The sequence below is a fragment of the Cydia splendana genome, chromosome 6 (assembly GCF_910591565.1).
Source record: "Cydia splendana chromosome 6, ilCydSple1.2, whole genome shotgun sequence".
In the NCBI taxonomy this organism is placed as follows: Eukaryota; Metazoa; Arthropoda; class Insecta; order Lepidoptera; family Tortricidae; genus Cydia; species Cydia splendana.
This window is the reverse complement of record NC_085965.1, coordinates 21053286-21071876: the sequence shown is the minus strand read 5'-3', so window position 1 is coordinate 21071876 and position 18591 is coordinate 21053286. Positions and strand designations below refer to the sequence as shown.

The 18591-nt window shown below is 38.5% G+C and overlaps 2 protein-coding genes across 2 annotated transcripts in view; one reads left to right on the top strand and one right to left on the bottom strand.

Annotated features, from left to right (window-relative positions):
• The window catches only part of LOC134791684 (protein tweety), a 141401-nt gene extending 134565 nt beyond the window's left edge, over positions 1 to 6836 (bottom strand). Inside the window, exon 1 of the mRNA XM_063762780.1 lies at positions 6472 to 6836. The gene's annotated coding sequence lies outside the window, so the exon portion shown is untranslated. The remainder of the gene's footprint in view (positions 1 to 6471) is intronic.
• Positions 6837 to 7199: 363 nt separating this feature from the next.
• Positions 7200 to 18417, top strand: LOC134791911 (cytosolic Fe-S cluster assembly factor Nubp2 homolog). Its single transcript, XM_063763031.1, has 4 exons — positions 7200 to 7390; positions 7526 to 7796; positions 8598 to 8769; positions 18129 to 18417. Exons 1-4 carry the CDS (start codon positions 7280 to 7282, stop codon positions 18355 to 18357), a joined length of 783 nt encoding a protein of 260 aa, XP_063619101.1. The 5' UTR covers positions 7200 to 7279; the 3' UTR covers positions 18358 to 18417.
• The last annotated feature ends 174 nt before the right edge of the window (positions 18418 to 18591 follow it).

Here is an 18591-nt window from a genome sequence, read left to right as displayed (position 1 = left end):
TAAATATTGACTTGATCCATTTGATTACCTAAACAAACAAATTAGAGTATCTTGTTGTTTTGTAAGGTTAATATCCAGTTCAAAGTCGCAAGTGCCCACACGCTACAGTAACGAATGTAATGATCGTCAGTTAAGTCTTTCTGAGATGGATTTTTTTTTGCATTAAACGCATCATTTACATTTACTTAAATGGTGCAACATACTAAGAACATTTTAATATTGACTAGGTAACTATCACTTCCTGTGATAACTCCAATTCACTTAAGTTCATTAAAGTTTCCATTTTGGGTTGGTATTAAAACACTGTATTTTCGGCATAAAAATCATTTTTTTATTTGAAACTACAAAACTAGAGCAAAGCAGACACTACGTTTTCGGTTTCGGCAAATAATCCGGTTTCGGTCGGACGCCACTTTTTCCTAATAACGAATCAATCGATAAACTAGTCTGAGATGATTACAGTCGATATGTTAATAGATGGAAATGATCGAGTTGATTGAACCAGCCAGCTAGCTAATAGAATTATTGACGGATGAGGTCTTTGAAATTGATTTAACTAGACTAGAATCTAGACCCGCCCACATCTAGATGCATGCGATAAGATATTATCGTTGATGATTAAACGATGAACATTCACTTAAGTGTTTGATGGTTAGGTATTGAGATCCACAATTTGATTTTATTTATTTAAATAGATTAAATTGACGTTTGCGAGAGAATATGTAATTAGATTACCGTGTTATGGTATAAATCATTTTAAAGTAATGAATTAAAGTTACTGTTATTTTCATGGTGTGCTCATTTACATTTTTCATAAATAATCTTAGAAACTAACCCCCTTATTCATACAGCTTTGCAAGCCTTGACACTTTCGGTGCCGGTGCTTTCGGGCGCTCCGTTTCCAGTACAAAATTAACACATACGTGTGCAGTGAATGTGTTAATTAGTTAATTTATGTTTCATCTCTTTCTTATAAATACATAAGCCAAAATTACAGAATAATACAAACGATTAATAGCTAATTGATTAAGGCTTAGTTTTCTCTATCTAATTTGGATATTACATTAGATAGTGGGATCCTGCCCGCGGCCCCGGGTATAAATCCCGGTAAAGTATTTAATCTGTCTACCCTGGATTGGATAATAATACGTATTTACTTAAGTATTCATGCTGAAGATAATTATCTTCAGCATACAGCATCAGTAGCATTAAGGGAGCGAAGTGTTAAAAATCTGTACTTAAACTAATTACTGTAACTCTTTGTACTGTAACTTTTGCCTTTCATAGTACCCAGCCTGCGACCCAGACGACAATATTCGCGCTCAGATATCTAGTGTATTGTATAGTACATATTGTACTTACCTACATACAGAACCAGGGCATCAAAAAAGCGCAGGCTCGCGCGGCGCGGCATTTCGTAAGTCTGGCTACAACTCACTAACCTTTGCTACCAGTTTGCTATATTATGACCAGTATGATTCTGACTTATCATTATCACATATTCTCCCCTGCTTTTAACCCTTTACCAGGCTTAGGGATATATATTTCTCACTTACGGCACTTCAAACATGTGTTCTATTTTCGATCAGTAAGACCGACATTTGATTGTCATTTTTGAACTGTCAGCCTGGTAAAGGATTAATTAACAATATCTAAAGTTGCAAACCTCTAAACTGTTCTCGGAGGAGATAAAAGGTTTGAGACTGACGAGTGTGTTAGACTTAGGAAAGTGGTGGGAAGACATTTTCCAAATAGGCTCAGTAAAGTGCTGCCTAAAGGGGCCCACAGATTACCAGTTCGCCAGATGATATTAGCCTGTCAGTTATTCGGAACTGTCACCATTTGCGTTTAACTGACAGGCTGATATCGTCCGGCGAACTGGTAATCTGTGGGCCCCTTAACAGCGTTGTAGGTACGTTTTGTGAATACACGGACTGGCATTCGGATTTTACGCAACTCTGAAGTGCTTAAAGTGTTTTAGTTTGGGATTAATTGCTCAAAGGGCTTAAGTTGAGTTGTGAAACTTTTAATCAGCGGTTTATTATGCGTCATAAATGTTTGAGTTAGGTTAAAGCAGAGACAAGTTAGTAATAAAGATTGTCATTATCCATACAGAAGCGTTCGTTCCTAATCAATAATCATAATTGTCGATATTGTCGCACCGGCGAGGTCTCAGTTCCATTAATTTGTATAGAGCTTTGACTTTCGCTTACAACTATACTAAAATAAGTAAATCGTAGTTCGTCAGTGAGTGCCATACCACTTATGAACTGACGAACTTGTTTCTGTGTACCCGATAACCGTTCGACTTATATTGCAAATGTAGGTAACATTTGCAACGATCACATAAGAAACGCGACCTTAGTCTGTATGGAGATTTTGAAGGTTTTTATAACTTACTTGTCTTTGGCTAAAGACCGCTTAAGTACGTTTAGTACGGTGTAGGTGTAGTGCAGTTAGTTTGACTCACGCTGGACGATTTAAGTGCGCTTTTTTAAGGATCCGTTATTTATACCGGTTAGTAACGCCAAAATCGTATGTAGGCTTGTAATGTAGTATTTATAGTCTGTCTCGAGTCAAACAAATAAATCGAGCTTTAGTAGTTTACAGGACCATAACACGTCAAACACATTCAGGACCTAGTTTCTCTTGTGGATTAAAAGGTCAAAGTATGTAGTCGCTAAAATTAATACTTACGCTAAAACCGGTATTTTAAAAAAACCGGCCAAGTGCGAGTCGGACTCGCGCACGAAGGGTTCCGTACCATTACGCAAAAAACGGCAAAAAAAAAATCACGTTTGTTGTATGGAAGCCCCACTTAAATATTTATTTTATTTTGGTTTTAGTATTTTTTGTTATATCGGCAACAGAAATACATCTGTGAAAATTTCAACTGTCTAGCACGGTTCATGAGTTACAGCCTGGTGACAGACAAACGGACAGCGGAGTCTTAGTAATAGTATTAAACCGGTTTATGGAAAGGGAATGGTTAATTATATTAGGTCAAGTATCTCAATGAAAGAATTACAAGAATCTTACTATGAGTAAGTGAGTACTCCTATTTGTTTTTGTACACGTTTAACCACCTAGTTAGCGAGTTACGAGTAAAACCTGCTCATTATTACCTAGTTTAGTAGCTGCCACTTTTAAATGCATAATGCATCGGGTACAAGGTTACGTCGAATGACGAGACGATAACCTAATAACCTTTCTCGAAGATGACATAATGATAACCTGAATCAAAAGAAAATATCAGTAGCGCTCAGTCGAATTAAGGACGGATCACACCGAAGCCGAATGCAGTGTCATATCGCAACTTCTATAAAAAATGTTTCATGTTTCATTTGCCCAACGCGTTTTTCCTCACTTTTGAATAAGTCAGAGGGGGCACATTCCTCCTTTCGGACTTTCTCGGCTCCGTTCGGCTCAGCATTGCTCTGGGCAATTATTAGGGTTCACACAACTTGACGTCCCTTTGCGTGCACGACCACAGATAAGATAATGTCTTGAATTTTGACAACCCTAAATAGCCGAAAGGGATAGTGCCATACATTAGAAAGGGACAGCATGAATCGTCCCTGAATCGCTGTCAAACTTCGGTTCCGTAGGAAGTGTCCTTTCTGTACGGTAGTACTATTATTTATTCTGTGACCGGATAAATTGCTTCTGTTCTGAAGAGGGACGTGAACTTTAAATGGGATATCTCTACGCTTTGCCAATTTTTCGACCTACGCAGCACAAAAAAGTGTTGCCAACATCATGCCACTAATATATTAATTAAAATACCAATAATGGCAACCCCGTAGCCATAAAGCAGGCCACGTGTCACCAGGGGAGCAGCCCTCGCGGGGGTGAGAACTAACTTAAAGCGAAAAGGTTGTAAGTCGGTGTCGAAGTAGTATGAAGATAGAACTTTGTAATAGTAACGGAAGTGCGGCCTTGGGCTTCCCCTGTAATTAACGCGAATTGGGTTTACGGACAACTGTGGGGCTTGATCGTATTGGGTTCCGCGTTATAAGGAGTAATCAAATCGCGTACTGTTTGTATAGTATAGAATTTACTTATAGACTTAGACCAGGCGGTCTAGCATGAGTTGCGTTCTCGCGCGCGAGTCCATACTTGAAGTCGCGCTAGATGTATGGAGTCGCGCGCGAGAACGCAACTCATGCTAGCAAGTCTGGGGACCAAACCTTTAGTTAGGCCCTACGGCCACGGCGACTTTCGATGCCATCGTTTGCTATTCGCAGCCCGACATATCGCTGGCCCAATATTACAGGGTTCTATGTTTCACTTTTATCGAACTGAAATCTGAACATTGTCATAGTGACATTAAGTTGACTTTCAACTATCTTGAAATTGTAACATAGAACCTGTAATATTGGGCCAGCTATATGCCGCTTCTTTTAAGCGAGCCCAAAGTAACGTGCCGTAGTTTGGATGCTGCTTACATGTAAAATAGACCTATATATAGACTATAGACCCACCTTGGAAGTAGGTACTGTGGGTTGATTTTTCACGGGCCTTGGAATAGTTTTAATGTAGTAGGTATTTTAGGTATTGCCTGTGTTAGAAATAAGGTAAGCAGTCCTAGATAACCTAGATTTGCCAGTAAGAACAAAATTACTTTAATTGCACTACAACTTGTATTTAATGACGACATTCAGAAGAAAACACATTCCTATTTTTAATCTCGTGTTTATAATGATAACATGCATGCTGCCTGCACGGCAATATTTTAAAATGTACACAAAGATAAAGACATTATCTACATTCGATTTTTATTAGGTTAAATAAACAATATTAAAACTCATCATCATCATTATCATTGGCCACAGCATCTTTATTAATCCGGTTGCAGTATTTTGTGCATCAAATTAGTTACTTATTGTTTATTATCAGCCATTTCAGTTTATTCATTTGTTCTGTAATCCCAACTATCCCAAGTAATACCTACCTATATCTTTAACCAAAGGTAATAAAGGGTAGGTACTTAAATTTAATGCCTGAATGAATTAAATAAACATTCACACTTAAGTAAAAACAATTGTATTTTAGAGATTGACTGTACTAACACAAAATGTTATATTTGATTACAATTTGGAAACCAAAATAAAAACTGGGATTAACTTGAAACAATGATCTTATAATAACATAAGAAAAATGTGACTCGAATCTTAACACGTTTTGACTGGCAAAAATTAAATTATCAATTCAGGGTCTGTAAGATCTGGGCCATGCTTTATGTTACATACAAAGTGGTGTGAAAATTTGCATATCTCTCGGTGTGGCGTCACTTAGTATTCAGAATGTTGCCGCATCGTAATAGCCAGAGAGAAGAGATGAACATTACTTTGTGTATTTAATTGCTTTGTGTGGCTTAGTGTTTACATGATGCCGGTTCAATGCAGATTTTATGCATAGATTGCGTATTTTAATTCGTGACTAGGATTTGCAAATATTTAAACACTACATATTTGAATAAGTAAGTAATTTGATTTTTATGATGTAAATAAGCTTTAGTTACAAAATTTTGTCCTACCTAAGGTTGCGTGTTAGAGAAAACTACCTAAACATGTTACAAAAAGTAGGTTTTTTTACAATCTGATCCTCTGCCTAGACAGTAATAGCTTTTTGGATTATTTTGTTTTAAATCATTTAGCCTGAATAACTTGAGTAATAGCTAAGCTTTTGTCATTAGTGCAACTAAATTTAAAACCAGTAAAAACAAAATTAGTAAAGTATATCTAAATTCTAAGCTAAAAAAATATTTTCATATAGTATTTAATGTAAAGATGATTAGGCCTACCTGCTTGTGGACTTACCTACACTTATTACCATTACAAAAAGTGCTGAATAAATAAAGAAAAAATATTAACATAACTTCCTACTCTTCCTAGAACTGCATGTGTCCATCCTTCCTTCGATTCTTTATTCCCTTCATCATTTCTTATTCTTCATCATATTTCTATTATCTTTGAATATCTTAATCTTCTATTCTATTCCTATTCTTCTAACTTCACACAAAACCTGGCAAACATTCAGTCAAATTAAACGATAAGTACATATGCAAGTATAAAGTAAGACGTGTAATTGTAAACCAATAAGATTGATTCATTTCAGACATCTCATAATAGATAAATAAGTTAGACAGTGTAAATTCCCGACACGCATCTAAATAATACGGAGGAATAATAAGACATCACAGCAAATCACGACAAAACATAACATGGGCATTGAGAATGTAAATAAAGAAGGGTAAAAGTATATTTCGCAGTTTATAGAGTCATCGCGAGATTGCCCTCCGCCGGGCTTAACAAGGGGTGGGTCGGGACTAGTCGGGAGTCGCCCGATCCCGGTACTACGAGACCCGCATTTATTATTATGCCCGCACCGCAGGACGTGTTTACTACACCACGCCGCCTTCCACGATCATCGTCTACAATTCCTATCTATAATCTAACACAACCTTACCTCTCAAATATCCTGCAACGGAGACCGCCGCGAGCTGAAGTCGAGAACAAAATCCTTGCACAACCACAAAATGAACTCAAACTACGCAAAAGAAATACACTTGCACCCGCGAAACACTATCTATTCTACGGAAAATGAACACATAAAACAATATCACAAACAAATTATGTCATAAAACGTCCAATAATCCTGTGTGTATTGAGAAAAATAATTCATTTCCTAATAAGAATACCGGTTCGCAAACTACACAGCCACCACTACAAAAATCTTTACAAAACTGAAGAATTTTTGATTTGACCACAGCGGCGCCACAGTCGTCGCGCAGGCGCTGTCAAAATTAGGGCTTGACTTCAAATAAAAAAATCCCGCGTTATAATAAATATTGCAACAAAGGAAATTTTCAAAACTGCTGAGGTTTCGTTATTTTTATTAGTTTCAACTTATTATTTCCTGATTTAAAATACAGTTAATGTTTATATAACTGAAAACAACAACGAAACATTCGTGTAATGGAACGTAACGATATGAGGCGTTTTATGTTGTTTTTACTAAGAGCGTGTTTGTGGTCTCTGAGGGCCTACCGCGAACCACGTTCGACGTGTTGCCTCCCTGTCACACTTACGTACTAATTTACAAGTGCGACACAGAGGCAACACGTCGAACGTGGTTCGCGGTAGGCCCTCTGAAGTAAGAAACCACGCATAAACCACGCATGAAGTTACTACTGAACTGTCAAAAAACGTCTAATCGTCGTGTTGTTATCGTTTTGCTACAACTTAAGATTTATATTTATTTTATATTTTTCACTATGTTAGACGACGTGAAACGTGTTATATTGGTATTGTCGGGGAAAGGCGGTGTGGGAAAATCTACTGTGAGCACTCAGTTAGCTTTAACATTGAAGGAAAGAGGTTATAAGGTGAGAACTTTTGACTTAGTTTTTCGTCTAATTATGTTTGAAATTTGTACACATAACTTCTGAAAACTTTATTAAAACATTTCCTATGATTATCAGCTACTTAAAAGACATTAGTAACTCGGAATATTTCATCAGGTTGGACTTCTAGACGTTGACTTATGTGGCCCCAGTGTGCCTTATCTACTGAATCTTGAGAACCATAACGTCCACCAAGGCCCACAGGGATGGGTCCCCGTGTACACAGACCCAGAGCAGAGGCTGGGAGTCATGTCCATAGGCTTTCTGTTAAGTTCTCGCAACGACGCGGTGGTGTGGAGAGGGCCTAAGAAGACCTCAATGATTAAGCAGTTTTTGGAGGATGTGCAGTGGCAGGAGCTTGATTATCTTGTTATCGATACTCCACCAGGTAGGTAATATTTAGATAAGGTGTTTTCAATAAACTATAATACTACATAGTATCAAATATCTTTATAGGGGTACCCAAAGGGTAAAAACGGGACGCTATTACTAAGACTCCATTGTCCGTCTGTCCCTCCGGCCGTATGTTTCTTTCCAGGCTGTTTCTCATGAACCGTCATTGCTAGTTGAAATTTTCACAGATGTATTTCTGTTGCCACTAACACGAAATACTAAAAACACAATATAATAAATATTTAACCTTTTGAACGCCACAGACGGCAATTGACGTCAAAGCAAAATTGTGACAACGACGCCCAAGACGGCATTTGACGTCAATCGTTTTTTGATGAAAATCTACTGAAAAACACCACTTTTAGGTTGGCATTATTTATTCACATATCTAAATTTTACCCCCGTGGCGTCAGTGGTACGGCAAATGGATGTGCCATTTGGCGTTCAAAAGGTTAAGTGGGGCTCTCATACAACAAACATGATACGGAACCCTTCATGCGCGAGTCCAACTCGCACATGAAGGGTTAAGTGGGGCTCTCATACAACAAACATGATACGGAACCCTTCATGCGCGAGTCCAACTCGCACTTGGCCGGTTTTTATAGTTGGTATTAGTTGTTTAACTATGTCTTTGACATGTTGTTTGTTTCATATTTTTTGAAGCAATAACAATTCCTAATTCCTGATACAATACAATAGATACTCTTTATTGCACGGTTGCACACCTCAAATATGTAGTTTACAATTACCATTAACAAGTTATATAATTTTGATTTCTTTTAATCCTGTATTTCAGGCACCTCAGACGAGCACATAACAGTGATGGAGAATTTGCGGCAAGTGCCCCAGTGTTCCGCCATATTGGTGACCACTCCACAGCAAGTCGCCATCGAGGATGTGCGGAAAGAAATCACCTTCTGCAGAAAGACTGGCATTCCCATCATGGGTATCATTGAGAATATGAGTGGGTGAGTCAGGTTTGTTATAAACAACTTGAAGATCTAGACTTATATTGAACTGTGATTACCTTTTGTATTGTGTTTAGATGTGCGCGCCGGTAGAAAAATACCGGGCGGCGGCGCGCCACGAAAAAATCCACGGCGGCGGTGGGATTTTCAACTTTTCAATATGAAAAACCAAGATTAATTCTTAATTCAACAAGGGAAAACTTCTCAAAAAAAACTGTGTTACATCGTTTTTTTTAAAAAAAAAACATATGTCAAGCATGTTGGACGTTGCTATGATCGGTGTAAATAAAAAGATACGCCGCGTAATGAAAAGACGTTCAGTATTTTCGACACGCCGAGTATAGAGTACCTACCTACTTTATGTGCATAAGGTTTTTTTAGTCCATTACATGTTTTTTTAAATAAATATAGAATAATTGCATTTTTTTATTAGAAATACACTTACTGATAATGTCAACTTATGTAATGAATTTAAGTAAGTAAAACCTATTATTTTTATATTTTTGCAATAACTTTATAGCTCGTAGGTGGTAAAATTTTACCAGTCATTGACGTCATTTATTTCTCATTAAATCTAACTTAGCGGGGTATCATGAAGCAGTAACATCTGAGCAATGGTTTTTACAATAATGCATGCACTATTATCAAAATTTTCGTAATACATTTCTCAAATGAAATTGGGTCTGTCTCTTGATGAAAACAAATCGACACACAAACAGGAAACAAACACACACACACAGACACACACACCACATCCATAGGAAAAAAAATCCATAAAAATATATTTTTTTATCTATTTGGTTCATTACGTTGTAATTTTTAAAGTAGAGCGCGTTTTCACGCAGTGGATGGATAACACAATTAACACTCAGAAGAACTATTATCGAGAACTATATTATTAAATTATTTATATTTACATGTCAGTAAACATCTTTCTTGTATTTGGTCGATTGACAGACTTCTTAATTCAAAAGTAGTAGAGCGTGGTTTTTTAAACGAATGCGCCATAGAGGTCACATTAACACCTTCTCTCGTTGAATAGACCTAGCTCGCTAATCAGCTGTTGAAGTCTTGGTCTAGCAAGCGGCTTCGTGAATATGTCCGCTAGCTGTAGCTCAGTGCTTATCCTCTGCACGTTTAAGCTTCCGTTCGCTACTAGTTCTCGGACAAAGAAATGGCGTATGCGTATGTGCTTAGTTCTGCGATGAAACTCTGGGTTTTCAGCTAGGCGCACAGCTGCCTCATTATCCACGTAAAGTACTGGGAGGCCTTCAGTCTTCACTAAACCACCGATAAGGCGAGTCAGCCAAACACTCTCTCTTGCTGCCTCGCTGGCTGCGACTATTTCAGCCTCTGTAGTTGAAATTGCCACGCTTGGCTGTCTCTGGCTGAGCCACGATACTGCCCCGCCAGCATAAAGACATAGAACGCCAGATGTCGATCTTCCAGTTGTAGTGTCTCCACCATGATCGGCGTCACTATAGCATTCTATTTGGCCCTTTTTATAATTCTTTTTGTAAATAATGCCCATATCTGGAGCATACTTCAGATAGCGTAGTATACGTTTCAATCTAACGCAATCTTGTTGTGTAGGGTTTTCAAGACATCTAGATGCTACGCTTACCGCGTAAGCTATGTCAGGTCTTGTACCAACCATGAGATACGCTAGTGCTCCGACCACCTGTCTGTAATTGGTTAGGAAATAATCTTCAGCATTCTCTGCTTTTTGATTAGTCTGTGGTATAGTGACATCATCTTTTACTATTGGAGTCGTGACAGGTCTGCAGTCTTGCATTCCGAATCTCTGCAGAATCTTCCTTGCATAAGCTGTCTGATGTATCCTTACATCACCACCTTCTCTAGTTTCTACTTCTATTCCCAAGAAGTGTGAAATAGGGTTTGAAGTAATTTTGAATTTTCTTCTTATTTGCTCTAGAAATTCCTTAATTACGTCCTCATTTGACCCAGCGATGAGTCCATCGTCAACGTAGAGAGCCACTATTAGCTTTCCTCTCTCATTCTCTCTTTTAAATAGGCAGGGATCAGCCTCACTGACTTCGAGACCAATTTCCATAAAGAAGTCTAGAATCGTTCGATTCCAGCAACGAGGAGCTTGCTTAAGACCGTAAAGGCTTTTCTTTAATAGGCAAACTCGGCCTGTACCGTCGTCATATCCTTCGGGCTGTTTCATGAATATCTCTTCGTCAGATAGAGAACCATAAAGAAAAGCTGTAGAGACATCGAACTGACTTAACTTCAAGCCTTCACTAGCCGCTATAGATAGCACGGCTCTCACTGTCGCCATCTTGGCTACTGGGCTGAACGTCTGGTCGTAGTCTTCTCCCTTTCTTTGTTTAAATCCTTTTACTACAAGGCGAGCTTTATATTTGTCTATGGATCCGTCTGGGTTTGTTTTGATCCGATATACCCATTTGTATGGAAGTGCCTTGCGGTTAGGCGGCAAGTCGCACAATGTCCATACATTGTTTTGTTCTAAAGAGGCCATTTCACTCCTCATGGCATCAATCCACAGCTGTCTGTCTTTTCTTGACACAGCATCCTTGTAACTTGTCGGAAAATTTTCTGATATAACTGAGAAGATGAAGTCGTCAAATCTCTCAGGTTTTCTGATCATGTTACGGTCCCTCAATTTATACCTTGGTTCTTCTATAATGATCGATTCATTCTCTTCTGCATCGTAAAACTCAGATTCACCTCGGTCGTATTCTGCCTGATCATGGGCTTCTTTTTCACGATCTTCCTGGCCTTGGTCTCCTGTGCACTCTCCCTCTAGATCATGGTTAGGGTTGGCTAGGATGTCAGGTACATTCTCAGTCTCGTATTCGTATTGAACTGGTTCGGCTTGAGCTTGATCCATTCGTTCCTCGGGATGGATTACAGTTTGTTCCGGTATCTGACGTTCGTTAATGATTGCTCCCTCTGTTTCTGAGCCAATCGATATCTTAAACTCCACTTCGCTCGCAAACTTGATGTCTCGAGAGCGGTTGGTTTTCGTTCCGTCCCAAATACGGTAACCGTCATTGTTTTCATAGCCGATGAGAATTCCTTTAATGGCCTTTTTGTTGAGTTTTTTTCTGCATTGCTTGGGAATATGAGCATAGCACTGACTCCCTATGACTCGTAGATGAGAAATTTTAGGCTTTTTTCCAAACCATAGCTCATACGGAACTTTATCTTTGACTTTGGTGGGTCCCGTCCTGTTCAGAACGTAGGCTGCTGTGTTTATAAGTTCAGCCCAAAGTTTTTGCGGGAGATCACCTCTGGCGTGCAGCCAGGTCCTTGCGGCTTCGACTAAGGTGCGGTTCTCGCGCTCGCTACAACCATTTTGCTCTGGTGTGTACGGCATGGTAAAACGCTGCTGGATCCCGTGTGCATTCAATATCTTTCTGACTTCTTCGTTATCGAACTCTCCTCCGTTGTCACTCAATAAACATTTGATAGAGTGGCCGATAGTCTTGGTTTCATTGAGCATCAATTTCAATTTGTCTTTGACTTCTGACTTGTGACGCATGAAGTAAACTAGGCGGTATGAAGAGAAGTCATCCTTGAAGAGCACGAAGTATCTGAATTTCTGTCCACTGGGATGTTCGAATGGTCCGCATACGTCCGTATGTATTAACTCACCAGGAGTTGTTGCTCTTTCTCTTTTCCCAAATGGTAATCTATGAGCCTTCCCGAATATGCATGCCTCGCATTTACCATTATCCTCAGGTAAATTAATCCCGAACTCTCTCTTGACTAGAGCCTTGACGTGTCTCTTGTCTTGGTGAGCAAAGCGTTCATGATAAACTTGCAGCATATTGGTGCCTGTGATTGCATTCACTTCGATTGAGTTAGATATTTTTGAAGGAGTGATTGTCTTCAGTTGCAGTTTATATAAACCCCCTCCAGGTTCTCTTTTGCCTACAATCCTTGTATCTCCATCAATATCTAGCTGACAACTTGTCGCGGTAGAAGTGAATAAGCTATTCCGCGCGTTGTCTTGAGCTGCTAAAGTCGAGAATAGATTTTTCGTCAGCGTTGGTACAAGCCAGACATCTTTCAATCTTATGGTTTCCTTCTTGTTGCCTATGATTGATTCCACCAGGACAATGCCTTTCCCTACTGCAGGATTCATTGTTCCGTCTGCCGTCTTCACAGATTGGTCATCAGAATCAAATGGCTCGAACTCTTGAAATATGTCTTTTCTAATGGTTATGTGCATGGTTGCTCCATTGTCAATATACCAATTTTCTCTATCTTGGTCTGCCGCCTTTGAACAGGCGTTGACTGCCATTAGCGTCATGCTTTGTACTTGCTTAGACGATGAGGTTGGTGCCGAGCTGCTTGGCTTTGGTGGTTTTCCATCCTTTATCCATTTTTTGCAGTTCCTTACTCTATGTCCCACTTGTGAACAATAGTTGCACTTGACCTTCGCATCTTTCTTCTTTTTCAACTCTTGGGCTTGTTGGATTACTAGCGTTTCTTGACTAGTAGTCCCTTCTTTGTTCTCCAAAGCTTTCTCATAGGAACACAGTTGAGTTGTCAAGTTCTCGATAGTTCTATCGGTCTTATTCAGAAGTAACCAGCTGGATTTGAACGCAAAGAATCTTTCGTCAAGAGTCTCTAATATCTTGCATATTAGTAACAGATCTGGGAGTTGGCCTGTTCCATCTGCTTTAGTAATCTCAACATTTAAATTGTTCCATATATTCTTCAGTTTCGACATGTGTGACGAAACGTCATCGGATGGGTTTCGTTTAAAGTTAAAGAATTCCATGCATAAATGGTATGACCTGTCCTCCGTCTGACCATCGAATAAGCGATGTAACTCCTGCCAGACTTCATACGCTGTCTCAAATCGCATTATCTTCTGTAATGTGTCATCCGTCATATTCGTCGTCAGAATGAGAAGAGCGGCGCAATTTGCCTTCGTGTACCTTGCTAATGCCGCACTGTTCCTTGCAACCGCTGCTGCGTCACCCGCTCCGTCTTCAAGAGCTTCTGGTTTTTTCAGTTTGCCCTCCAAAACGTCCGTTGCGTCTGCGGTGCTACGTAGTAGTATACAAATTTTGTATTTCCACGTCGTCCAGTTTGTCTTCCCTTCCAGGTTGCCGATCGAATATTTGTTCGTGATAATTTCCATGGCTGAAGCTGAGCCGTATAACCTTTTAAAGTAGAGCGCGTTTTCACGCAGTGGATGGATAACACAATTAACACTCAGAAGAACTATTATCGAGAACTATATTATTAAATTATTTATATTTACATGTCAGTAAACATCTTTCTTGTATTTGGTCGATTGACAGACTTCTTAATTCAAAAGTAGTAGAGCGTGGTTTTTTAAACGAATGCGCCATAGAGGTCACATTAACAGTAATACGGCAAGTAATGGCTTGATAGAACGTTTTGAAACACCTAACATCCCTCTATTTAATTTATTTACCACAAAAACTACCAGAAAATTTAATAATTTTACTCTTCGCATACTTGGCAACGTCCAACATATTGGACTTAGCAAAAGTGCCGTGTAATCGGCACCGGGCAAAATACTGGACACTACACTGCTTCCTTGCAAGTTCTGCGTTCTGTAGCATTTTGACAAAAAGATTATGTTCACACTGGTTCCCAATATTTTCTTACATACTTAAAAATAACATATCATTCAAGTAGCAGTAGTAGTCGTAGTTTCCTGGTAGTGTAAGTACGCTACCAGGGGAAAGTAACGCTATGCTTTAATATTTGGTGCAGAATTTTTTTCTTGGGATAAAGTGGATATAGTGGACATTATCGATTTAAGGGTTAAAATAAATCAAGCAATGAATTAAAAAAACGGAACAGTCGGAACGCTAAAGCTAGGCACGTTGTACGCGATTTTAAAATTGTACCCTCTTGCGGGTTTTGTCTCGGCGCGAATTTTAAACTACCGGCGGCGGCGGCGGCGCGCGACTCCTTATGGCGGCGGCGCGTACGTCTACTACATTACATGTGTATGATTTAATTACAATACCACAAATGTGCCTGGAGACATTCCACCTTAAGAGGAAATCAATTCCCATAGCCTTGTGCCACCCACCATACAAAATTATAGCCAAACAAGTTAGAATCTTGTCGCATTTTCAATTGGGATGAATTTCATTTGTTAAAAAATTTTACGAGACAAATAAAATGCTATACCTACTTTGTTTTTAATTAAGGTTGACATTCCATTGAAACAGTGTACATTTTGATGTACTTACATTAGGCGGCACGAGGATACATAGTGTAATAGAATGTCATATGCTACAAACTTCACATAAATGATCTTACCTACGTCTGATTCATATAACATTCAAAGAAGACATTTTACTGTTAAGGCGCGGTGTGTAGTAAAATGCGCTTTTTTGTCACCATATTTACAGACTTTTACAAGGATTTCATGCATTATTTTCTAGTATGTATAACTTCAGTCCTTGAACTACGTTATTGCTTGTCAGAAACACGACGGCTCATAATTTTCTCGATAGAATCTTAAGTTGAAAACATGCCTAACACTGTCTTTATTTCCTTATGTTAGAAGTACTACGACGAAAATGTTTATGAAACTTACTTCAGTCGATAGCTTTTAAGTAAATCTTCATTATTGCTTGTCCTTTTATCGAAATGTTAATGTTTTCATTCATCATTTGATGAATTCAACATTTTGCTTACTAAATTACACCCTACGCGGCAATACCTTGCGCCCATTCCTCACGCCACGACGCCGACAGTGGTACGCCCGTGACCACTGTCGGCGTCGGACCTATGCTAGTTTAGCGGACGTTTCATAAAATGGGTAATCACAGTATAAATATGCAAATATGTTATAATACACACAATGTTTTTCAACATGCTTACGAAGAAAAGCAAAATAATTCTTAAATACGGTGACATTTCAGACATTCGTCCGTCATATTGTCATTTTATAACAAGTTGGGCAGCAAAGGCACACACCCATCTAACCAATCCGGAATTCAGTCACGATTGATAAATTGTGTAAACATATTTTAAAAGGCTATAAAATTAATCAAATTGAATAATTTTTAAACGTAGATATACAGGATTCAAATATTTTAGACTGGTCATATTTTTCATAATATCGATTTCGACTGGCAAATCGTATTACTTTTTGGCAACCGGGTTTTTTTAACCTAATTAGACCCCGCTGAATCCGAATTTGCCGGTTGCTTGATCGAATTCTTGACCGGAAGTGAGATATTTGATATTAAAGGACCCTTTTTTTAGTTTTTTCGTAAATAACTCTTAAACGGTGGCGCATAGCAAAACATATTCTATTACATAAGTAATCTGCATAAAATTGCCTACAAGAAAGATTTAGTACAATTTTTTGCTAGGATCAATATTCAAAGAGATATTAACGCGGGAAATTCAATTATAATCACTTCTAAGGTCCCTTTTTTTAGTTTTTCGTAAATAACTCGTAAACGGTGGCCAATATCAAAAAATGTTGTAAAACGTTAATAATCTACACAAAATTTTGTACAAAAAAGATTCAGTACACTTTTCGCAGGGATCAATATTTAAAAAGATAATAAAGAAGGAAAGTTAATTATAATAAATTCTAAGGTTCCTTGTTTGTATTTTTTCGTTAATAATTTGAAAAGTATGACTCATTGCAAAAAAAATCTTATACATAAATAACAACTTACCCGGTTCTTTGTCTTTTTAGGGTTCCGTACCCAAAGGGTAAAACGGGACCCTATTACTAAGACTTCGCTGTCCGTCCGTCCGTCCGTCCGTCCGTCTACCACCAGGCTGTATCTCACGAACCGTGATAGCTAGACAGTTGAAATTTTCACAGATGATGTATTTCTGTTGCCGCTATAACAACAAATACTAAAAACAGAATAAAATAAAGATTTAAGTGGGGCTCCCATACAGCAAACGTGTTTTTTGACCAAAGTTAAGCAACGTCGGGCGTGGTCATGCAGTACTTGGATGGGTGACCGTTTTCTTTTTGCATTTTTTTCCGTTTTTTTTGCATTATGGTACGGAACCCTTCGTGCGCGAGTCCGACTCGCACTTGCCCGGTTTTTTTTAATATTGATCCTAGCGAAAAGTGTCCTACATGTTTCTTGTAGGAAATTTTATGTTTATTATTTATGTATAAGATTTTTTTTGCTATGAGTCATACTTTTCAAATTATTAACGAAAAAATAAAAACAAGGAACCTTAGAATTTAATATAATTAACTTTCTCTCTTTATTATCTTTTTAAATATTGATCCCTGCTAAAAGTGTACTGAATCTTTTTTGTACAAAATTTTGTGTAGATTATTAACGTTTAATAAAAAATTTTTATATTGGCCACCATTTACGAGTTTATTTACGAAAAACTAAAAAAAGGGACCTTCACCCCCCTCCCCCCTACACCCTCAGCACACCCGCTAAGCTCGAGGACATTAAGTATGGTTATCTGGACACCACAAGGTATAACTGTGCCAATTTTCATAATTATACGAATTATTTCCGCAGATTTTTTTTATTTTCTTGAGCTATTAACTTACTCGAATGTCGAAGTAGAAGTGTTTTTGTCATTACAATCTTTAAATGCTTGACTTTTACTCGTCAATTCAAAATTAGAAAAATAGTAAGTATTACAGTTAGAGTTATACATTGTTATAATTCTTTCTTGTGAAGACAGCTAATTTTACGTACTTATTGGAGCTATGCATAACTCAATAGTCCCACAAATTATCTTAGCTTTGCTAGTATTCTTCCTTATTTTCACTACCTACTTACCCGAAATTGACTGCTAGAGTTAGACCAAGTCTGCAACGATTTTGATAGCATAGGCAGTGCAAGTATTATTCATAATTTCATAGAAGATTGACGTTTAAAATAACACTTGCACTGCGTGTGCAATCAAAATCGTTGCAGATTTTTCTTGGTCTAGCTCTATTACATTTTAAAGTCTATTAGTAAGTACTATTTTTTGTCTCATAATAATTTGGTATCATTTGATTAGATTCTCAGTTTGTCGCGGTATACACTTATATTGTATATAATTAATAATTATTTACACTCACCGTCTTACCTACCATTTTTAATTTCATTAAGTACTCATCAAAATTCGAATTTGCTAATAAATCTTATTCAATATTAATTGCCGGAAAAAATCCCGGAACTGACAATTCAGAATACCGATGTCGTCAGAATAAGAACGTAGACGTGCTGCGCGGGAATGGTGCGGTGCGCCGCGCGGGGCGCCCGCCTGCCCGTTGTACCACGCGTCTGCTTCACCCCCTTGAAAACGTAAAACTCGAGTATAAGAGCGCCTTAAAAGAAGACACTTAAAATAATCATCATTTACTTTTCCAGCTATGAATGTCCAAACTGCAGCGAATGCACAAACATCTTCTCCAGCGGAGGCGGAAAATCCCTAGCCGAGTATGCCAAGATCCCATTCCTCGGCAGTGTACCCATCGACCCACGAGTGGGCAAGCTGGCCGGGCAGGGACTAGCTGCGGTTACGGAGCTGCCAGATTCTACTACTAGTAGAGTTTTTGATGAGCTGGTGAGGACGCTGGCACAGAGTGATAGAGCATAGATGTGGGTCGAGTTGCAATACTCTATTCGAAGATATATCCTCAATAATAATTGGCAGTTGAATTTGAAACGAAATAAGGTTGAAAATATTTTATTTTGAAATCGAATTAACACATTCAATACCACTAAGTGCTACGGGTTACGCTCGTAGCGCGTAGCCACGGTTTCGTCGTATGTAGCGCGTAGTCGCTACGAACAGTGTACCCGACAGTCGGGTTCTTGGTGTTGAATGTGT